The following is a 24,572-nucleotide window of genomic DNA, read 5'->3' as shown; positions in this document are numbered from 1 at the left end:
GACTCGCTCATCTTGTCTTCTTCGCCCTCTATCTTAGATTTCCATCTCGCAACCCCTTCCGCGAAGCCGTGAGTGCCACCCTGAGGCTCTGCAGTGAGGGCACTCTATCCAAGGGGTCCGTCCGTACGGAGGCTGTGCAAGTGAGAGAGTCGGTGATTTTCTTCGGCCCGAGTTGGGGGAGTGGCGGTTATTAGGGAGCGTGTAATACCGCCATACTGAAGGAAAGGGGGGGGGAGGAGACGGAGGTAGAAGGAAGGGGGGGTGGAACGGAATAACCTCCTTCCCTTCCGCCGCCGCCGCTTATGTATTCAGATTGAGTTATAAATTATAGATTTTTACGGCCATCCGAACTTGGTCCGGGCATTCCCGAAAATAGGTTGAAGTTTTTGGTGGATTGCGCCCTCATCACGCCTTTGTCGATCTCCCGGATTTCCCCGAACGGCCAGCCGGTCCTTACTCTCTTTCCCTCTCCCACATCGCAGCAACCTCTCCCTCCCCTCCCCCACCCCCCCACTCACCGCAGGTTTTATGAATATGTGATGACCACGATAAGCTTTCAATTTGTTTTCTTCGCCCACACCCGTCGCCTTCCTATCCTCCAGACAAAAAGGCAGAGTGATCCGCGAGTCTTCCCGAATTTAGATTATCAATACGGACATTCTACGTCGAATTGCATCGAATTAACTACGCTTGGAGAATAATTTTGATGATCTGAATAAACAATCCAATGTCGGAAGAGTATTTTGTAAAATTCAGAATGTTCTATAAATTCAACATTTGTTAGTTATAATGTCCAACTTCATGCGCCAAAAATTGTGTTCGATAATGCGGGTTATCAAGTTTTAAAGCCTGAATAGTACAATATTGCCGTAATTACAATTATTTTTTCACATTCATAATGATATTTTAATCCTATTCGTTGCCCAAATTTTTATTTGCTATTGACAATTCTTGTAAATCTTTGTGCAAATGTGTGTTTCGGCTTGGAAAATTAGAATTAACTTTAATTATTATGCAAAGTAACCCACATCATTTTCAAAGGCCGTATATGTGCATTTTATCATTTTTTTTTTTTTTTCTTTGCACCCCTACAGCTTCAGATTGTGAACCAATTACTAATGTTGGTTAAGTGCGTGCAGTTAAAAGCCTTGACTAATGTCAACATTGAGGAATAATTACGTCGTTGTCATGCATATATCTGGCGAGAAAGATAAATGGAATTATTTGCAAAGGTTGTTTAAAATACATAAGTTAAAGCAGTTTCCACATCGAGCGGATTCTTGGCTTGTTGACATATTACTCTTGTTAACACAGCATCTAGTTCGAAGCTATTTAAATGATTATCCAATGACCGTAAAAATGAAGGCGTTTTCCGAAGCGAGCATTTTTAATTGAAACCTGGCGTTCCTCGAATAATAAAACATAGCTTTTACAGAAACATGATAGTCTAAGCTAAAAATCCTTGGAAAGCGATTCATTGTCTTAAAGAATATTTTCATTGCATAGACCAACTTTGAATGTTTTCGCCGACCTATTAATCTCCTGAAATCATTTCGATCGGCATAATTTAGAAATTACATATATTTTGTGCTAGGTTTCTCAATGTTGTTATGATTTCAGAAAATAGTGCCTAGTTCTCTGGTTTTAAGCTAATTGACAAGTGCTTGGCCCTAACGTATAGTTCATCGCCATTTAGCTTCTTTAAGGCATGGTTTTCTTTATCATTTCCCGTCTCTTCTCGCTGTCCTACTTCATGATGCTGTAATCTATAGTTTTCACAAGAATAAACTTTATTAGTGGGAAGGACACGCATAAAAATTCTCTCCTGGTGAAAAATTTTCAGACCAAGTTATACGTTAGGAACAAAACTTAATTTCTTCGAAAACTTGGATAGGGTCTGCGGGTATATTTAGAACGTTCGGGTCTTCAGCGAGTCAGTCGCGTCTGCCGAAGCATCGTAATTTCCGACATACTGGCGAGAAATAAGGGACTTGGCAGACCAAACGCTCTCGTCATTCAACCAAATGATTGAACTCGCTTTAACCCTCTAGAATTCACACCGAATCGGCCCGTAGCCGCGAAAATCGGTCTCCTCACGAAGATCGCTCATTGTGGCTGCGAGGACATAGCGATGTTTTTGAGGTTGGAATGATCCTCGTCATTCATTATCGAGACCTCATTATTAGAATAACCATCAGCACGAATCACAGATGGAGCCATCGGAGGGATTCATTATGAGTACTCCCGCGAACCACCTGCTTCTCATTCCTCCTACTCCTCCTCTCCCCACTCCAGTGCTCTCACATACCTTCCGTATGTTCTTCCCGACCCCTTTCCCCTCCCACTCCTCCCCCAGAGAATCCTCGGCAACCTTAACCTCTTCCCCTGCGCCCCATCTCCCCTCGCTCCCCCACACTCTTTCATCCAACCTCCCCTCAAGCGTCTCACTCGTGGCCTGCCACGCCCAGGCATGCAACCTCTCTGCTCTGCCCTCTAGCCCTCCGCCCTCCCTCCCGTTCTCCCCCCTCCCACCACCACCCCCTTACCTTCTTCCTGCCCTGCCTCCACCTCCCCTCCCCGCCCCATCTTCGACCAAACAACTCGCCCAGTCCGAGAACCGGCCACTTTTTTCCTACTATGACCAGCGTCTCCTGAACCCACCAACTCCTACCATCCAAGCAACCCTTTCCTCCTCCTTCCCACCCTCCCTCCTATATAACCTCACTCCGCCCTCCCCCATCCTTCTTTCCCTACCCGTCGCACATCCCCTCGGGGATTGCGTCCCTTGTATTCCCTTGACCCCCGTGCTGTTTCTCGGCCCCTCCCTCCTCTCCTCCCCCCCTCCGCCCCCTTCTCTCGCCGCCGCTATGTGTGGCTCACGCACGCTTGGTGGAGAGTCCGACAAAACTGCCGGAGACCTTCCCGCGATGGATTGGTGTCTCCATCTGCCGTCATCGAATGTGAATACTCTGGAGAGTCGACGCGATGCGCGGCCATGAATTTGACCCGATTTAAAGATAAACTCTGATTTTTTTGCAGTTTTCATTCCCTCGACCATCTGTTTTCTGTTTTGAATTTTGTTAAGGTTGATACAACTCGTATTGTAACCTTTTCCTCAAGCCATATGTTTTGTGCGCATTTTGAAAAATACTTATGATCTCAGCTCTTATACTACGGTTGTCTTCTTTTTTAATGAAAATTTATAATCAAAAGATGAAATTACTAAAGGTCACCTAACATTTAATCCCTGTTCTGCATTGCGATCTAACATTAATCTGATTTTTTAAGTATTTCTCTTAAGAAAGGGAAATAATTTTATTTAAACATTTTATCGCCATCTTGCTACGTTTTATTTATCTACTACAGTAATCAGCCACAAGGTTGATTTAATAGGTGAGGATATATCTCACCTAATTGTAAGCCCGACGGCGTGTGAAATTTACGCATCAGGGTTGGGGAGACAGTTCTTTTCACTTAGCCGCATGTTGTTTCCCATCTAGATCTGGTACACGCGAAGTAACAGCTTCAGGGAAGCAGAAGGTTGGCGTCAATCTGAATCTAACTCAGGCTCTAAGGTCATTAGCCCACCACACCTCTTGTATTTGATATGACACAATATTTTTACGTATTGTAGTGTTTTCTTCACAATTACTTTATAAAACTTTCCAGAAAAGTTAGGTATGTTCGTTTAAACTCAGCTACAGGTTAGTAAGTCAAGAATCGATCCCCACAATAGCATGTACAGGCGATAAATGAGTTTGTGACATGTCTCATGATAGTCTGTATATATTTAAAACCTGCTGTTTCCTTCTTCAAAACTACTGGGAGACCATGAGGAATGCGTAGGGTAAAAAAAAACTGGTAGCTTCCCGTTTCGTGCCAAGTCAATGCCGTCGCAAAGTGGTGCTAACGTCCTGGAATTTATGGCTTACGTAGGCCTATCGGACCGCCCGGACCGATAAATGTGTATAATTGGCTAGCGATGAAAACGCCATGCTCCCAGGAAACCTCCGCCTTTCATCAGCCCGTTTGAATTGGGAATCACCGGTGCGAAAGCCTTGCCGTATGAAGATGAGGTCACCCTAAGTCCTCACCTCGAGAGAGAGAACCCACTCGCGTTCGGATGTAATCCACGCTTGGGAGGAGGCCTGAGTGGTCAGACGGGCGGGTCGGAGGTGAACAAAAAAAACCTTCCGAGAAATCCTGTGGGGCACCTCGATTTTTAGAAAAATCTCTTCTTTAAACATGGGAGGAAAAAACGGATGCTCGGGCATGTCCGTTGTTTTGGGTTGTGCTGGAACGGTCATTAGTTAAGTTTCTTACGGGAAAAGGCTTCTTTATGCTATTGTAATGGTGGCGTGAATTGTTGCCGGAGAGAGAGAGAGTTAGCGGGAGAAAGAAAAATTCCAGTGTTTCTCGAACATTTGAAGCGATTCGAGGCCGAATGACCTGTCCCATATTGGTTCTCCAAGGTACTGATTAGTGCTGTGAGCTTCCATCGAAAAATCAAGGCTAGTTCTTACCTTAAAATCAAAACATTTTCTCCTTAGGCTTCGTGGAATTACAAGGAGTAATGATGAAATGTTAGCTCGTTTTAAGTGCCTGTTTGGCTATCAGAATGGATTGTGAAGTCTTAATTCACCTTCTGTGAGTTAGATTACATGCAAATGAGAGCGATTGAAAATTCAATATCGTGTAATTTGTTTAGAAAGTAAGTCGTATTTCACATTCAGTAAAGATAAATCAACAGCGTAATTAATGCCTGTGAAAATGCAATGCAAAATTCTTAACATTATTTCTTTCGACATGCGTCTCCAAGGAATCTGGCGTATTTAACTCACTATTCAACACGAATACGTGAGCGCACCCTACGCAAGATGATAACAAACAAAGGGCACAGAAATGCCACTGGTTCGGGAGCACCGGTTGAAAAGGTATTCAGTTTGAACCAGAAATATTGATGGGAAGGAGTGTATTAATTTTGAAATATTTATCAAACCCATAAAGGGCGGCTGTATGAAAGAATAGAAAGATGACACACGTCGATTTTAAGGGCTTGGCGTCTGTAATGACCACAAAAGATTATATTTTAGGTCTTAGTTAATGGACACAGGACTTGGTGTATCATTCACTCGTTTTCTTAATGCGACGGTGGAATAGGGATCGCTGTTAGTGTGGAATGGAGACAAAAAATGGATATCGGACCTCGATTGTAATGAATCGTCATCATGGAGTGTATAAAAAGAGAAGTCCTTAATATATTTCCATGTCTCCGAATTTTCAACACTTATACCTGCTGTGTTTGTGTGTTCGTGACGGAGTTCCACGAATCCGGGCCACCGAGCGATCCACTGCTTTAATTAGCCTTAATTGGGAGAGTAAATCATTACGCGGGCTTGCGCCGGGAGGGATAGTGGGCCTCCTTTTTTTCTCCCCCCCGATCCCCGAGGCGAGGCGCGCCCGATCGCCGAGGCATCAATCACGAAATCGAAATGCCCTTCCCCTGGGCTGCTCGACGGCCACCCCTTCCTCCTCCCCCTCGCCCCCTAACCTCACACACACACGAGTCGCTATCTCTCTCCATCCTACCTTCAGATATTCTTTTTCCGTCAGAATGCGCCGCCCTGCTCTTTAAACCTGTGGCGTCATGCCCTCCGCGGCGTCTCTCTCCACTTTCCTCCCACCCTCTTCCCGATTCCTCGCCCTCATCTTAAACTCCACCCTTCCCCGCCAACCTCCTACCTTCCCAACTCCGGAACACGAGTCCTCAGCCCCTTAACCCCCCCCTTCCATAGTCCTAACTCACTTCCCCCTCCCCCTTCAATCTCCTCCACCTGTAATAACGACCCGAGTCGAGCTCCTGCCCTTACGGCCATACGAGAGTCCTTTTTTTTCTATTATTATTTCTTCCACTTCTTGCCATCGCCGTCTTCTCCCACCTCCCTCCCGACCGTCCCGTCCACCCTACCCTTTCTTTTTTATATTCACCGGCTCAAACGGAGCACCTCGTCCACCTCGCGGCACCAGACTGCATCCTCCCCTCGGCCAGTTCTCCTCCCCCCCCCCACACACACACAACATTACTGCTCCCTCCCCCTTCCAAGCGCCCGCCACCTCACTCTCTCCGCCATGGCCTCACTCTCCCCACACTATATTCTCTCTCTCTCTCTCCGACCTCTCCTCTCAACCTCAACCCCCCTCCTCCCTTCCCAGGGAGGGAGTTGATGCCGTGCCTGGAACCCGAAATTACATTTTTTGGCGATTGCTCCCCTATGTTCGGGTCTTTCTGGGTGCCCACTTTCCTCCTTTCCGCTCTCCGCCCTGCTCTCCCTCCCCCCCCCCCCCATCGCATTCCCTCCCAACATTTCTTCCTTTTTCGGCCCTCGGCGTGGCCCCTTTGACCCCTCCTCCCCATCCTACATTTCACCCCAACCCCCGCACTACCATCTCCTCTCTCTCCCTCTCTCTCGTCTCCCTTTAAGAAGGGCACGAAGATTTATGCGGCCGGGGACTCTTCGAGCGAGCACTTGACGCACTCGAATCACCGTCAAAAAGGCTGCGACCCGCCACGGTAATGGGGACGAAACTTGAGTCGCGTTGGCGACCGGAGGAAACGGTTGCTGTCGTCGACGATGTTACGACGTTCATTAATTCGGGATTCTTAAGAGGCGCACCCTGCCACCTGGGTCATCCTCTTGGGTTATCGTACTCACTAGCTCAACTGAAAGGTCGCGGTTTCAAGTCCCACTTCATGCATAAGGTTTTTTTCCAAGCTGATGCCCTGTAATGGAGGGGAATGATGGTGCTGTGATGCCCGGAGCAGTCAGAACCAAGTAACAAGAAATATTTCTGAGAGCCGATTTATGTTCAGGCCTCTCGACCCAAAGGAGCCGGGTTCCGACATCCAGGACTCTTAGGTTTTTGTCGTAGATTGTAGTCCCAACTTCAGTGTTATGAAGAGAATACATAATTCTCTGTGAATGGACTGCAATAGGCTCTGCGTTGTGTATCATTGATACATTGTGTGTCATAAACTGAACCATTAGTGTTAAATTTCGTCCGTTTTCCTTTCCTTCTTCCTGTGTTACTCTGTTTGATCGCTTGTCGCTGTAAATGTGAATGATCTCACCTCCATAGCTCAACCCCGATGACTGCCACCGTCTAAGGCCATTTAACGTATGTGATTTAAAATTGCCATTAAAAATTACAAAAAGGCATCGTAGAACATCACTCTTTTCAGAAGAAAGGGATCCCCCACCTCATTATATTCCATGATGCCATATTGTAATAAGAAGAAATATTTCCACGGCTGATAAGTCTGCGATACTAAATAACTTGAAGTGGTATCCGAAATCAGTTTCTTTCCACCGTGCGTCCTTCTGGTTTTAGTGTGTTCTCTATAGCTTCGGCGTTGTCGTCCTTGTTCCTTTCACTCAGAGGCCAGTGCCCAGATTACGCGTGCAATCCAAATGGCGTCTTCAATGGCGACATTCAACACTTCGTAAGACACCGCGCGTGAAATGTGGGGCTTTTTCCCCTGTCGACCTGTTTCACAAGAGGGATGACGTCGGAGACGCACCAGCATTTTAATCTCGGCGTCACATTGGTAATATCGTGTTACTAATTCCATAGCAAGTGGTGCAGCCGTCCTCGACTGAAATTCAAATGATCGAACATTTGCGTGTCCTATGCGTGCACCTTGAAAGTATTAGCACCCTTCACTTACATGAAACAAAATCATCCCGTGGGTTTTTTTGCCAGGATATTAATTTCCGACCGCCCATAATAACGTAGATTCAGTTAGTTTCGGCTGTGGTGATTTCAACGAGCGAAAGAATTCATTTCGCTCCGTACATTTCCGTGTTTTATCTTTACCATTAATAATATTTGTTTAGTGCTTTGTTCAATAAAAATTAAATGCAGGCTAAACTAGCAATAAGTATATGATTTGTTGGAAATTTGGAAAATTGTATGGGACACCAGAAAAAATTGTCCCTAAAGTAATTGGCAAGTTTCTTATTTTCAATTTTAATGTACTTCTGCCGTTTTATTTTACTCTGCCGATACCTTAACGTATGTATTTTCTCAAGGCAGGTGCAAGAAAAGAGAAAACCTAAATATTTAGAAACGTTGAAATAATTTGTAAATGTTTTGTATGCATATAACATAAGTATTTCGCAAATTTACCGTGCCTGAGGATAGATACGTGGAAGAAGCGCCGGTCTTAAGCTAACAACTGTCAAACTGACATGGGAAGGTGGGCATTTCACAGTCGTCATTTCAAATATCTTGTTGAATCAGATGTAGTAGTAAACTCTAAATTTTAATTTATTTATATATGGTTCCCTATTCTTGAGTTCTAAAGTGTAGTTCGACAAAAAATTTCATACCACTGGTTTGTGTGCTTCACGTAGGAAGCAGCCGAGTCCGTGTACTCCGAAACGACTTTTTAGTTTGACATGCGAGGCAAGAAACGAAGCTTATTCCCCGATGTTAATCTGGCTCACGGTGACGACGATGCTGCCGTTGACTGTTGAGGGGAGCTTGAAATTGCATTCTCCTGCAATGTCCAGAGCCCCGGCATGTGGCGGGATTGCACTCCGGAGGCGTCAGGCGGGATGGCTTATCGGGTGGATGGTGGGACGCGGAAAGCCAAGGTCTCCGGCGCACGCAATATGGCAGAAGGGATTTGAAGAGCGGCAGGGGAGGGCAGGGTTGAGGTTATAATATGCTAGGGGGAATGGGACGTTGGAAGTGGGGGTCGGTGCACGGATGTCGAGGAAGACAGCAAGGAGTGTTCAGCGTATGCGCCTCCGTGCTGATGCCTGCAGACAACATTTGCGAAATGGTGGCTGGGCAAACGTACTCTCGACCGTTCCGCGAAACAATAGCTGCGTTTCAAAATATCCAACGGAAGAGAATAATAAACTGGGTAGATGCTCAAGCTTTAAGCGCACTGGAACTTCAGACAGTCTACACCAAGTTGTCTTAAATGTATACACATGCGTGAAAATCGTTTACCGTCAGAGTGTACGAGTAATAAACTCTTCCTTAAGGGAGTATTATTTATATTAACTATTTATAGTAGTTTTTGCACGAAAATGAATTCCTAGGCAATTGAATAAATGCCTTCTTTGAATCTGAATATGATTACTATTTATTTTTAACATAACGATGGTTGCTATTTATTACGTATTCCCTTAGCTGGGAATAGGTTGAGAAAATAATGAAATAAGTTAGCATTAAAATGATCAACTAAATGTTAAAGAAAATGGCACAAGTCAGCTGAAAATACTAAATGAAAATTTTCAAAAATGATATAAGCAAATTTCACTCTCGCCATCAGTAGAGCAGAGAACATAAATTCCATTGAAGCGTATTCCTTTGTGTTGAGAAATAGAAGTTACGTATAACTAAATAAAAACTGGTGACTCCAACCCGATCATTCCAGTGCTTGAGTCCATACCTCCATTTTTTAGAGAGGAAACGGAATTTGTGAGAGAGCACCAGGAAAAGTGGAAAATATGGTATCAGACTGATGCTGTGGTCATCAGCCTGCTTATTCCTTCTCTCACTTCTGGGGCTTTAATACTAGCTTCCCAGGTTTTTCAATGGTATCCCGATAAATGGGGGGTATCGGAATGGTGCGGTGGTTGACGTTCTGGCTTTCCAATGAAATGGTCCGGGTTCGAATTCTGAAAACGGCAGAAATTTTTTCAGTGGTATTCTGATCCCTACTTGGGCTGCTTTGTGGAGAGCTCTTCGAGTGAGTACGTCGATTGGGACGTTAAACTACGGACCCCTTAGACCCCCCTTCGTTAAGAGTAGGCTAATGCTGACGCCGGGTTTCTACACCCTTCCTCCTTCCCCATGCATTCCTAATGGCGCAAATGATCTTAGCAGTCGATTGCCTGCCCTAAAACTATTGCCACTACTACCGATAAGGTGGGTAATGTGTTGACTCTTTGTCTGTTGAAGTCCGGACATCCCTAGGAGGCAACGTTACAATGAAGTCGATTTCCAAGTCTTTCATTGAGATTCGGCCAATGCAGATTCCGATTTTCTCCTTATATTTCCTCTCTCCACCGCAACTACGGGTATGTTTATCTAGCTACAATGACGTCCTTTTCGTACATGATCAACATGGCCTCTGGAATGGTTCGCCTCCCACAATATACTTGACACGTGAGGCGTAGATGACGGATGGAGAGGGATGTGAGTGAGGTAAAGGAGAAGAATGTTGGAGGAGGGTGGTGGGGATTAATTCTCATAGGGCAGATAGGTTCTCCTACAGACGTCACGTCCGCGGCATTTCCAACGCATGACCTCGCTGACTCATTTTCACCCCTCCTCCAAGTACCCTTGCTACACAACTCTCTGTACGCATTTAGCCAATTTGCCTTCAGTTCTTCCTTTTCATTACGCCGCACCTTTTAAACAGGCAAAGCGCTAATATAATTAATTTTCAATCTCCCATCACTGTGTGAATCAAGGCTCTGTGGCCCATCGCCTCCCCTGGCTAGATGAAATGAGCCCATTGAAAAGAAATCATCAGGGATGACGTTTCTGAGCTCTACCGCGTGATGAACCCCTTCTGAGTTTACCCGAACTCCAACCGGAATGGATAGTATCATAACATTAAAATTTAAAGAAATGATGTAGCTTCTAATTGAGTTATCTTCATGTATACTGTGGCTGAGTTTGTACGTATAATTGGTAGTTATTTTACAGTTTAGAATGCTAGCATTCATAAACCTAACGAGCAAGGCGGCACCGGGCTGTTTTTTCCGGTGAATGGCGTCATCTTCAGTTAACCAAAAGGTCTAAGGTTCGAGTTTTGCCTCGTGTATGGTTGTGATGCATTCTAGTGGGTGCAGCTGTGTTCGTAAATTTGAAAAAAAAAGAAATATCTTTAATGGCACGGCAGCTGTGAAATATCAGAAGACCTAATTTGCGCTCTAGGTATGGTTTTTTTAAAGAACTTTTTTTATTCAATACAATTCCGAAAGAGGCTAAGTGTAAATATTTTACATGAGACTATAAATATGAAATAACGACTAGGAAAAACCATAAACATCCTCGCCTGGGGGGGGGGGGGAGTTCACCTATCGATCTCTAGGTGCTTACGCGGGAAACGAACAATGGCTTGTCAGGGGAGGGTGGTACCCCACCGCCACTGAATTTCTCATCGTTCAAAACTTGGGAGGTTCTTTTTGTCATAATTTGGGGATGATATCTTGACCAGGGTCAAGTATGTTAACTGCGCTTTCTCCGCCAGATTTGCCCTCTCAAATGTTCGTCCTCGCCCAAATGAGAGAGCACGTGGTACTGAAAAAGGTGAGACATAAGTCAAGGGAAGGAAAATTCATCCCCTTCGTCCGGTGGATGGGATCACCTACCTACTTGAGAAGAATCCCTTCCCTTTCCCCTCCAACCCGCCTCATTGCGGACGGAGGTCTGCTTTCCCGAATCCGTCGCGTCCGAATGTTCATTTCCTCACGTCGCCCTCTCCACGGCTCCCTACTCATTTTCCGTGACTTCTCGACTTTGGCCTCGGCCGTGCATCACGCCCTCCGACCGCGGCCAAATCACGCCCTCCCCGGCCACACTCACGTACACACGACCTCTCGATTTGGTTACTTGGCCCGGGAAAACCTCGAGGTATTATATGTATATTTTTTTCCTTTTTCACTTCTAGACGAGTGGAGAATCCGGGAAAGGGTGCGCGGGTATTATTTTTTTTTCAAAGAAAGGTCTCTCCCTCGTTCCGTTCCGGAGTTCTGCCCGAGGAGAATGATCCTTGTTTCGCAATAAAGAACGATTGTTAATTCCCCCGGATCGTCGTGGAGAGACGGCAATGGGTAGGTCTCCCCTCCCTCCCTCGCGCCTTCGACACCCAACAGGTTTTCGGTGATCGCCACACTTGAGGCGAACGGGTCAATACATTCCCCCATCTTTTAAGAAATGAACACAAATAAAATGGCAAAAGTATCTTCGATGAAACTTGATGCAAAATGGGCGGCAAAATTTATCCGAGTCCGCGTACGAAATGTTGGGAAAAAATGTGAAGCAGTTCCCCGAACATGCTGAGGAACTGATGATGAAGGTTTTTACAACATTATTTGAGATATTTTGGAAACCACTCTTAGTTTTATTTTTTTCAAGTCAATGCTTTTTCTACGAAAAATCAGGTAAACTTTTATTCGGGAAAAGTTGATCATTACAAAAAAATACCGCCGTAGGCGAATTGAATTCCCGAAAGTTTCAACCGAGAAAATATTCTAGTTTTAAGTCTCAGAACAACTCAAAAAATTGAATAAAACTATTTTTAAATGCACGACTAATTTTAATTCTTAAAATTTTAATATTTTTATCACAAATATAATATATCTATTTGTTTTATGATTTTAAATGAAAATGAAAAAGTATCAAACCTCAATCACTCCTGCCTTTCGAACAAATTCAGTGCCCTGGCTTCATGACTGCGGTATGGAAGCGGTTTGGAGCGACTTCGAGCATGTGTTTAAATATTAACTAGATACAGTGCAAATAATTTTCTAATTTTATCCTGCGAAAGTATTACATCAGTCGCCACTGCATACAATAATTGTTCCGGAAAGGACTTTTTGACGGCAAGGGAATTAACTCCCACCATTGTTTCGGGAGGCAGAGCAATAAATACGCATGATAAAAACTCTCCCCATTGTTACCGGTTCTCTATTCGCCAAATTTGGAGATCGGCGATTGAATTGGATAAAACAGCAAGCGGCCTCTCCTGAGTATATCGGGGCCCCTCTAGGTCACTTGGCCCAGCGTTCATCACCGTCATGATTCTTTCGAATGCGGAGCGTCCCTCAAATCAATTCGAGTAAGAAGCCTTGGCGGAGCGCCAGAATTTGCGCCCGCCCCTCTCCAGCAGCTACGCTCTCACTCATGCCAGGCGCAAACCGAGTGGATTGCAAGAAGCGCTCCACCGAGGGTCGAATAACTTATCTTAGGGGGATGTACCCGCGTTTTTGGAGTTGTTTACAGGTGTTAACGCTAAAGAGACTTGGTCTCGGCGAGGTCTGAATCCCAAGCTTTTTTTTTAAGATGTCGAGTTGGTCCAGTAATCATTTTCGGACGATCTCATAAATTAATGGTCTCTTCATTTGCATTTCTAGGCGAAGACCATGCGAATTCCCGCCATTTATCCAAATGCACGGCGTGAATTTTCTGCACAGTCTCGGATAAGATATGATCAGTCCACCTGCTCTTAGGGTTTTAATATTTATGTTAATGGATGGATGGCGGGGATTTTATGAGGAGAAATGGGGAGAATTTCTCAAACGCAAAAGATTCGCGTGTGCTTTTCTCCTCAAAAATTTACCGTAAAAGGTTGAGTGACATCAATTTCGTTGCAGCGCAAGCCGACTCGAGCTTTGCGCTGATACGGAAACACAACCTTATATTTTAATGTGATTAAGTGCGCTTGGAAATGAAGGAGGGATTTTCACGAGAGTGCACTCGCACAAAATATGGATGGCGAGATTTGATGAAAGGAAAAGAGGACTCTCTCCGGCATTCACGCTACCTTGTACAGCTTGCTCATAACCTGACGCACTGAAAGAGAGAGAGAGAGAGTGAGAACTTGAGGAGTCAAAAGAAAACATGGAGTTAACATTCACACGGGGATGATACCATCGCGCATGTTGGTGCGACGGGCGATAGACCCCGCTCGTCCGCATATTCAGGGAGCGGCGCATTTGCTAGAGGAACGGCTATTACGAAATCCCCTCACGATTAGATTGTTCAATGGAGGAGACTCACCCGCTCAGTCTATTTAACAAAGGTGGGACAAACAGGGGACACTATCGCCATAGATTGAGCAATGAAAGTAGAAAATTTCAACTGTGGCGGTAACTTTGATCACTCCTCGCATTCACACGAGGCAACTTCTCTCCTCTCATCGGCGACAAAGCGACAGCGATCAACAATGACATCACTCAGCGCAAAAGAGAGTCGTGACACAGTTTTCATGTGCTGGGAGCAGCATATCGTATCGATCGAAGGGCTTGATGATCGATTTGATGTGATGATCGATCATTTAGTGATTGCATGTTTCCTAAACAGCCTTGCGCTTCACAAGCGCAGCGCTATTTAGGAAACATGCAATCACTTAAAATGCCGTGTGAGGGGACTGGCTATTCAGGAGAGTACCGCTATCATGGGCGTAGATACTAGCTGAGGTGGTCCTTCGAAAATCAAAGCAAGGGGAATACAAAAAAAAACCTTCAACCTTAGCAAAGGAAAACCATCCGCCCTCTCTATATTAATGGCTCTCCCTTTTAGCCCGTTCTACTACATCGCGAGAGCATTCTGCCCCAGAAACAGATCCATTCGATGGAGAATGGGCTCGAGATAAGATTCTTCCTATTCCCTGAAGAACAAAGGGGAAAAGGAAGACGAGGAGAGAGGGTCTGGAGGTGGAAAGGAGTGTGGGATATAAGAATAGGCAAGGAGTGGCGGAGAATCATGATGGGATGCAGTCCCGTCACGCTATCCTTTATGTTGATAGTGTTTTAATTAATGTTAGTCATGTTACGTATGATATTATTTATGATGCGAAATGGTAAAAGGCAGCGAATGGGACTTTTCCGGCGAATGGATATCGATTTCCCAACGACATCAACCCCTAAGATTTCGTCCGGTGGCAAGCATAAATGCAGGTAATTTTTCATTACACCATTGCGGCCGGCTTGTAGTTAAATTGAGAAAGTGCGTGATGACTGCCATTAAAATTGTGATGTTCGTGTGCGAGAGTGGAGTGATAATTATTATGTTTGAGGTCGATTTACCTTGCATGTAATATTTTCGAGTGAAAACACGGGAAATTGTCCTAGTTATCTGGACCTTGGTATTAAAATATTAAATTTAAATTGAAAACTATTTAAAATGAAATGAGTTGACAATCACGCGAGACTTGAGTATAATATCACGAATTCTTGATGATTGTGAAGAAAATATAAATATGAATTAAAAGTAAATAACCAAATTAATGAACTAAAGTAAATACAACAGGATTCGCAATATTAAAACTGCCGATTTTTTTATTAGGTTAGCCTGAAAATAATGATGGAAATTTCTGTGGTCATTTTCCGTTGAACTTTGGATATTGATCGCGTTTCCATCTTTATTCTTCTCCTTCGGGACACAATAAAAGATATGAAAGGTGTGGCGTACATTCTCTCTGTAAATTACTTTAACTTCATGGGGAGACACCGATGCCTGACGACAAATTTATAAGTTCCTCGGTCTCATTCGAGGGAATGTGATAATTCCTTCCGAGCTCATGATATTCCACGTTAGAAGTCTTTCATAAAGGCATAGAAGTTTTACGTTTAAATGTACATGAGACCTTGCTAACCACCTGAAAGATGTACGACAAGAAATGGATCCACACCAGTCATGCGCAGTACTCGAAAAGTTGTAGATTTACATGAAAGACTGGTAGTCGCAGAACATTTCTATTGTCTGAGGCAAAGAAAAATCATCCCTGTCAAATTCATGAAGTAGATGCCCATCTCCATTAATAGAAAAACCATGCGAACAAAGTACAAGCTAACTATGGCTGAAAACTCCTAATATGTTAAAGCAGAAAAAACGAGCGTCCACTGCGTAAGGATAATGAAATACCGGATCTGTTTTAGATGGAAAAAACCCGACAGGACATTCCGTTTTGTCTCGTAGGGAGTGTTCCAAGCCGCCTGAATAACTTCCTTTTCATTCCGCGCAGATGTGCGTCCTCAGCGAACCTGCCCTACACTGACCTGAAAACGGAAATCACTCACATCAATCACCATAATCTTCCCTATAAAAGAATTTTGATCATGTCTCACTCGATGAGGTTTCCCTACAAACGCGAATATTCATACATTCTGGCAGAATTGTTCGTGAGGGGTACTGACGGTTTTTAAGAGTATGGTGACTTCGGATGGAGGGAAGAGAGGGGGAGCGAATCCGTCACAAAGAGGAGACGGGTAGAAATGGACAAAAATCGTGTCGTGAGGTTTTATGAACAGTCAGTCCCTCAGCCGTCAACGCCGACGTGACGGGCGATGATGCTTGCTACTCCGTGCGCGAGGACGTCGAGGAGAGCGACGCGCGTCCGGTCAGCGCGCCAGGAGTCGCCCGGTGGCATCGCATCTCATGAACCGGGCGGGAGAGGGGAAGGGAGGGTGGGCGTTCGGAGGGCGAGTCTTCCGGCCGAGAATCCCGGGAGGGGCTGGGAATATGGAAGGGGGATGGGTGGGGAGGAAGAATAAATGGTCGCCTGTAATTAAGGTGCAGACTGCATCGGAGAGGCCATCCCAACCAACTGAACTGGTCCTTTTTTGTTATTCGCATTCAATTTCTTCTTCGCGGAGAGCGAGCGGTCTTGAGCAAGGAGACGGGTCTGACTCTCGGACGAGGGAAGGGGTGAGGGCGGTGTGGGGACAGACCGGGAGAGGGGGTGTAGAATAGGGTGGACTCGGGAGGGGAGGGGTCGGGGAAGAGGGACAGAGTCATCCCATTGGCCGACACTACTCCCACATTCCTCCTCCCACGAACCCCCTTTGTTACCTACCGCCCGGATGCCCAACCCTCTCCACCCCCCTTCCCCGCGCCTCCGAAGGGGAGGAAAAATAAAATGAAACTCCTTCTCACCCTCCTCCTCCTCCCCAACCCTTCTTTGGTCGAAGCTTTGAGGGCTGGACCACCTCCCCCTCTGCTCTTGCCACCCCCCTCCCCACATACTCACACACCCCCGCCACTCTCATTTCTTCCCCACCCGCCCCTCCTCATCCCGCACCACGATCCCCCTCGTCTGCCCACACAAGGGGTAGCCTGGGGGCGAAATCGGGGTTCCGAAGCAAGAGAGGAGGTAATAACTGGAGCACGATCTCAATCACCGGGCAGTTGGGTTTTTAAGCCTCCTTCCCCCGCCTCGCCCCTTGTTCCTTGCGCCCGCTTCCCCCTCCCTCGCCCCTCTACCTCCCTCCCTCGCCCCTCTCGCCCTTTCCTCCCCGTCGTCTCCACCTTCATCCGCCTCTCATCCTCCCTCCTCCATTTTGACTCCTCTCCCCTCGTGCTTTTGTCCATCTTCGCCTTATCTTCCGGTCCTTATCTCTTCAGCCAGTGTTCCTACACCCCTCTATCGAAAGCATTCTTCCCTTTCATCCTATACCTCCACCGCCGTACCTGAACTTTTTTATCTTCTGCTTTGATGATCTAAAACGCTCCCTTTATTTTTACACTGTGTTCCGCCTCTTTTCCACCGTCCTTCCTCCAACTCTTCTGGGGGTTCTAGTTTATCTAAGCATTAATTGCTAAAAGTAAATATTATTTTTTAAATGGTGCTATCAATGATGTAATATGAATACACCGACTTCTAAGCCCAATTCCCCCATGAAAATTAAATTTGCTAATCACTAGTTTAGTGACAGAAATCGATTGGTTTAATTAACCCAAGCCTTCGATGAACCCATTCATTAATTTGATGCTAATATTCCTCCCCAGGGAACTTGAACAGTTTAGTCAAGGTATTGATAGGTAACTTATAATCCTGTGGCGGTTAAGGCTCGGAATATTTCAGGTGATGAAAATACTATTGTGAATTAGTGACATCATCGAAATATCAATGAATCGATAGAACCGGTAAAATAAATGGAAGATGCTTTAATAGTCTAGGTATTTTGTCAATACCCAGGTGCTATGTGGTCAAGTTTTTCCTTTTCTTATTGGTCATATCGATCGATGAATTTTCAGTCAAACTCTCCGAAAATGAGAATAATATGCTGTTTCGTGAAGTTACTACATTAACTTTACGGTGTTCGGGCGTATTATTTTTTTTATTTTGTGGTGACTCAAATCATGCACCATTTTAATTCTGAATCATAAAAATAATTTTAACATTCGCGTTTTTTTAAACGGAATAGCATTTAATAATTCTAAGTTTGTCTCGCTGTTTGAGAGGTACAACCTTTCGTGGGTGTGCTCGATGCAACACCGTGTAGTATAACTGTTAGGAAACTAAATCGAACTAAACCTGATCCTTCTTGGAATAAATAAGCTTAAGGGAAATAAGTTTTAATTGTGGTAATTTTCTACGAGTAATTGATGTCATCATATTAATATATTTAAAACTAAAGTAGTGTCCACGTTTGTCGTTCAAAACTAATGAGATCAATATTACTCGTTCTCTGGATTTACAATTCTGGGATTACAAGATGAAAGGTTAATGTGTGTCCTATCGCTCATTAACTTTGTTCTATTAATTCTCTCGTCTCAGAGATGAAAACCGGAATGGAAGGCAGTCTAAATATTTGTACACTTAATTTTTCCTAGGAAAACGACGGTATGGTAATAATTAATCGGAGTTTCTAAAGTGCACGAAAAATTAGGCTATAGTAAAACTCCGGGGTATCTGAGGAACGGACGAAGTATCCCAAAGATCATATTTTCCATCCAGTCATTGTCGTCTTGCCTTAACGTTTACGCTAATACCTTCATCATGAAAGGATAAAAAAAATTGAAGTCAGATTTTAAACGACATCGTTACTCGTTCATCCGGTAGCATTCTCGTTCCAAAAGTCTGAGTAAGGGTATGAGGAGAAGAATCCTTTTAAAAACGATTACTGCCTCACTCCCTCACTCAATCACGATCTCGTATCTATTCCCACGTTTTATCCGCCTTTTTCTTGAAGCGATTCACAACTCGCAATGCCCGAGTATTTATAACCCAGTCCGACCTCAACTATTTCTTGTCCCCCTTCCTTCGAGCGCACGCAATCGCATACGCAGGTATGTCCAGCCTCTCTTCCCTCCCCCTCCCCCCTTCCCACTCTTTGTCTGCTCTTTTCCCCCCTCCCCGTTCCCACTTGACACACACTCCATCCACCCCCCCCCCTTGTGCAGTCTCCCTCACACCGCTCTCTTCATCTTCGGGTCATTCTTTCTCATCTATTTTCCGCGTCTTATTCTTTATTTTCTTGCTTCCTCCCTCCCTTTTCTTCCTACACGGCCGTCTTATTGCGTGCCATCCCACACCCCTTCCAGCCTTTTATCTCTCCCCCTCCCTCACGGCTTGCCTTTCAATACGGAGTCTCTCACGTATTTGCAACCCCTTCGACAGATGTCCTAGGTGGCCTGAGACTGCATTCCTATCCCATCGGCTCGCGATTGGTCGACTCTTTTAAAGCCTCTCTCCTTCTCCCGCCCTCGGACGAACTGCCCCTCCCCTGCCCACCCACCCACTCGCGCCGATCGGTCGGATTGGGAAGAGATGAGACGAGAGATGTTAGAGTTTCGCTTGTTTTTGTGTTCCACTCCTCTCTCCCATTTTCCCCTCCGCTATCGTTCCTTCTCCTGCCTCCGTTTCTCGCGTTGGGAAGGTGTGTGTGGGAGTGTACGCCGTGGATGGAATGGCGAGGGGTTGGGAGGGGTTGTCTCTCTCTCCCGCTCCTTTTGGAGGAGAAGGATCTCCGGAAAGAATAAGACGCGGCCGTAAGAGGAGAAGATGGTCCCTCGGAATTCCGATATTTCTTCTTCTTTCCTCTCCATCTTCCCCGCCTTATCAGTGTTAGCCGGCAAGAGGTCGCTATTTTCTCTTCCCTATCTCTTTCTCTCTCTCCCTCTTCCCTCCATTTTTTTCCCCCAGAGAGAATACGAAATAGAGCGAAAGGAATTTTCTACAGAGGATGAAACGGGAGCATTGAATGAAAACGCCGTTAGGTATACTATCCTTTAAGCGATTTCTTTTCTTGCTAGTAGAGAAAAATGATTTTTGCCGCTACATTCCTTTTGAGACCCTCGAAAAATCATTGATGCGCGTAGTTTTTATATCGAGTGGATGTTTTTTTTCAAAATCTAGTAGTTCGTTTCTATTTTCACCTAGAGTGCTTCAAACGAACGAATCGCTCTCTTATGCGGCGGGCTGGGTTCTCCCGAAGTTCTCAACGCCCCTCCCCGCTTCGAAGCAGGGAGTAATTTTCCCAAATTCCCCTCCAAGGATCCGGTTAAGCCGAAATGTCTTTTATTTGAGATCGGGTTACCGATGGAGTTGAACTGGAAAGCGTATTTTTTACGCATTATTTTATTATTATTATTATTATTATTAGGGCGGGGCCAGTCGCTCCGAAATGCGTCTTTGTCCGAATGCGTCACGTGACTCCTCCCGGGGTACTACGCCCGAAAATATTTTTGAATCTTTATTGTGTGTATCGGAGGTTTTATCTTTCACTGGAGTCTTCCACCCACTCTCTCTCCGTCTCCCTTTTACCCCTCTCTCCTGGCAAACATGCAATTTTGCCAAATGTCGCTTCTTTCTCACAACTGGCGCCGTAATCTCCGTCTTTCCACCCTACCGATCTCAGTAAGGCCAAAAAATAGGTTGGGAAATATGAAGATCTTTGAGAGGCCATAAAGTGGGAAAGTAAATGCAATATGACGTGAAATTTAGTATTTCTGGAACCTAGACGGGGAACAAATTATCCGTTATTCTATAGTGTAGATGTGCATTCAATAAGGTGTCAAGGTATTTCATCATTTTCAGCTTTCAGTAAATGAGCAGATCCGTATTGGTAAAGATTGTTAAAGTGGAAGCCTTATGGCGTTCAAACCTCTTTGGTATTTGCTAAATGGATTAGTTTGCTCCCCCCCTCCCCGCAGCTAGTATTTTGCATTCAGGAATTACGAAACTTGTACAAGCAGAAAACGGGTATGAAAAGAAAATTACAGATGTAAATATATCGATAGGCGATCGTTATTTCTACGATCTATTGAATAAATATGGATTTTTTTGCTTTTTTATCTGGTTAATATGTCACCGAAAGGCCCTGGCTTTGGCAACGTAATATCAGTCACTTTCGTTCTTTCCTTTTTTTCAGTGCTTCCACTCATACAAATACCTGTTTTGGTCATTCATTGAATATTTTCCATTTCAAATTTAATGAATAGGAAAGGTACACAATCTCTTTTGAGTAAGGCTTTCAAAGGTTTGATGCATATCATACATTGTTCTGTTGTGAAACTGTGTATAGTATGTGTACCTAAGGTCATAATAAAACTCTTTCCTTATCATATATTTAGATTGTCAAATTTATGCTTTCATCACAGATATTATGTGGATGAACTATTTATATTTTATTTCGGAAAATGTTTGAAAATACTTGTAGTATCATTTGCAACAATAATTTTAACCCTTATTCTCACCCTAGGCTATACATATATAATATATATATATATATATATATATATATATATATATATATATATATATATATATATATATATATATATATATATATATATATATATATATATTTATATATATATATAAATATGTATATATATATATATATATATACATATTTATTTTACACATACACACACACACACAGGCGAGGGCGGTTCAATAAGTACCCTTGTTTGACGACAAAGGGCGTTCCTGAGGGAAGTTTATGTTATCATCGTGTGCTGCCATCTATCAAACGACGTACGAGGGTCATCCGGAAAGTAGTACCCGTTCGTGCCGCATGAAGTGCTGACGACGCGAGTAGCCGCTGGACGAGGTCAGATAGCTTCAGTGGCTTGTCTGCCTTCTCTGAGCCAAGTTGCGTGACGCTAGCATTGCCTGTGTTGTTTCTGTGATTGTTTACAATGTTTAAAAAAATTGAGAACGCCGCCAGTTGTGAAGTGAGGGCAGTGATTAAATTCCTCAATGCAAGAAACGTTCGCCCATGTGATATTCATCGCCAATTAAAGGAGGTGTATGGAGACAATGTAATGGACGAGTCGTCTGTTCGGCGGTGGTGTCGCAACTTCAACATGGGGAGGGGGAACACACACGAGGATGAGCGTTCGGAGAGACCGTCTGTCATTACAGACCAACTGGTGAGCTCAGTTGACGAATTCGTGAGGAACGATCGGCGCGTCACAATTGATGACATCTGTGAGCATTTTCCCAATGTTTCTCGAACAATTGTTCATGAAATTGTTAAACACCATCTGCATTATGCAAAAATTTGTGCAAGATGGGTCCCTCGCGTATCTCAATGAGCTGGCGGCGAAGGACTATGCAGCAGGAATACAGAAACTTGTCACACGTTATGACAAATGCCTTAATTTGCTTGGAGATTATGTTGAGAAGTAGTTTAAAGTATCCTCTTTCAAATAAAATTTTTTATGTTTGTTAATATTTACTTTTGCGTCTTTATTTCACGAACGGGTACTACTTTCCGGATGACCCTCGTAGAAACAAATTTCAGACTGATTTTAAAGTTAGTTTGGATTTGGCAGCCATTCGAGTAAGACGTGTTTCGCGATTTTCGCTAAGATGGAAAAAGAGCAGTATCGTTCGGTAATTCGCTTTTTGTTTTTGGATGTGAAGAAATGCGAGGAGATAAAAGCAAAGTTGGATGCTGTTTGTGGGGACACTTCGCCAATTATGACCACAGTTAGATATTGGTTCAACGAATTTAAACGTGGGTGAACATCGGTTTTCGATGAGGAGCGACCAGGACGCCCGGCTGACGTGGTTACCGAGGAAATCATTCAAAACGTATAAGCCATGATTCTCGCTGATCGACGAACGAAAGTGCGCGAAGTAGCAGAGGCCGTCGGTGTGTCGACCGGAACGGCAATTAATAATTTACATGATATGTTGGCGATGAAAAAATTGTCGGCCCGATGGGTCCGCGATTGCTGTTTCACCACGATAACGCACCAGCACATTCATCCGGAGTTGTCGCCGCCAAACTGCATGAACAACGTTATGAATTGCTGCCGCAACCCCCGTATTCACCTGATCTGACTCCCAGCGACTTTTTCTTATCCCCTGACATGAGGAAATGGCTCGCGGGAAAAAATTTAGCTCAAACGAGGAAGTTCTCGCCGAGACAGAGGCGTATTTTGGAGAATTCGACAAATCCTATTTTTTGGAGGGGTTAAAAAAATGGCCGGAACGTTGGGAGAAGTGTATCTTTCTAAAAAGGGACTATGTTGAAAAATAAAAAAATGGTTTCTTCATTTTTAACACGGGTACTTATTGAACCGCCCTCGTATATGATATATATATATATATATATATATATATATATATATATATATATATATATATATATAAATAGTCTACTTTGCGTGTTTCTATACCTTTTCCTTATGTCTATCCATGTGAATGTATGTTCGCCATTTGGCGATTTTTTCGAGTTGGAATATCAGTTTATTTAAATGAAGAATGTGTAAATGTATGTGTGAAGCATTTCTTACGCTATACTTATCTGACCCTTCCACCTCCTCAGGTGTTCCGAGATCAGAGGATAGATGGTTCGGCGCTTCCGCTGCTCACAGAAGAACACCTTACCAGCGCCCTGGCCATGAAGCTGGGACCCGCACTCAAGCTGAGGGCAGCCCTGGCGCGCCGCCTGGGTCATTGTGCCGTCTGTCTCCACTGCGTCCATTGCCACGGCACCCCACAGCCGATGCAGGCCTTGCCCGCCGCACCTAAGCCCCCGACTCCAGCCACGACCCCTTCGCCAGCCCCAACGCCCCCGGCCGCCGCACCCGCGCCGTCCGCTCCCTCACCTGTGGCATCTCCGGCACCCACCGCGCACTCCCCGGCATCCTCCGTGGCCACAGCCGGTGGCAGATCGCCTCCCGGGTCGAGCGCCGGGGAGGTACAGTGAGGGAACGAGGTCGAGCGACGCGATGGGGAATACGGGCGCGTGTGCGGATGGTGACGCGGATGGAGTTCGTCTAAGCCGGGTCAATGGCAGACCTAATATAAAGTGTTGAACTGCCCGAGGGCTGCATCGAAAATACGAATGCATACACTGTGAATGTATGTACGTTTGTTTTGCGTGTACATATTTATGTGTGCGTGTGTGTATGTATGTATATATATATATATATATATATATATATATATATATATATATATATATATATATATATATATATATATATATACGTATGTGTATATATATATATATATATATGTATGTATGTATATATATATATATATACACACATACATATATACATATATTTTATACACACACACATATAGACACACACGATGTGCAAAAACTCTATTTTAATTTCAATTTTTTATCAATGCATTGAAAGACATTCAGACGATTTTTCAATGAAGACACGTGATAAGCTAAGCTCAAGAGAAGTGGATGTTTCAGCGATGTCGATAGAACTATTGTGTACAGAATATTTCCTGGGATTGACCAGCCACGTCTGCGGGAATGACTGGTGAGGGCTATGAAGCATTATTTGCATCCCTCAACTAAAAAACTCAATCTCTCCATCCGTTGCTCAAGTCTGACCAATTCTGACGTCGGTCGCTATCGTATTGAGCAAGTGAAAAAGTTTAAAAGAAAACAGCGACAAAATCTCAGGATAATTTATGAACACGGCACACCCCGTGAACGAAGCAAATATACAGAATAATTTTATGTGTATTATAAATGTACCCTGATGTTAAATGTGACTGATTGATTCTCAAGATCCCGTTAACTTTGAAATGGGTCGATTCGGGAAAAGAT

The 24,572-nt window shown here is 44.3% G+C and overlaps 1 protein-coding gene across 1 annotated transcript in view; it reads left to right on the top strand.

Annotated features, from left to right (window-relative positions):
- The window catches only part of LOC139692123 (uncharacterized), a 125,078-nt gene extending 101,258 nt beyond the window's left edge, over positions 1-23,820 (top strand). The window contains exon 3 of the mRNA XM_071590158.1: positions 23,319-23,820. Coding sequence (XP_071446259.1) covers positions 23,319-23,702 — 384 coding nt within the window. The 3' untranslated portion in view covers positions 23,703-23,820. The remainder of the gene's footprint in view (positions 1-23,318) is intronic.
- Positions 23,821-24,572: the final 752 nt, after the last annotated feature.

This window comes from Hetaerina americana, unplaced genomic scaffold (assembly GCF_022747635.1).
Source record: "Hetaerina americana unplaced genomic scaffold, ioHetAmer1.1.p SCAF_4, whole genome shotgun sequence".
Taxonomy (NCBI): domain Eukaryota; kingdom Metazoa; phylum Arthropoda; class Insecta; order Odonata; family Calopterygidae; genus Hetaerina; species Hetaerina americana.
This window is presented reverse-complemented; position numbering and strand designations above follow the sequence as displayed.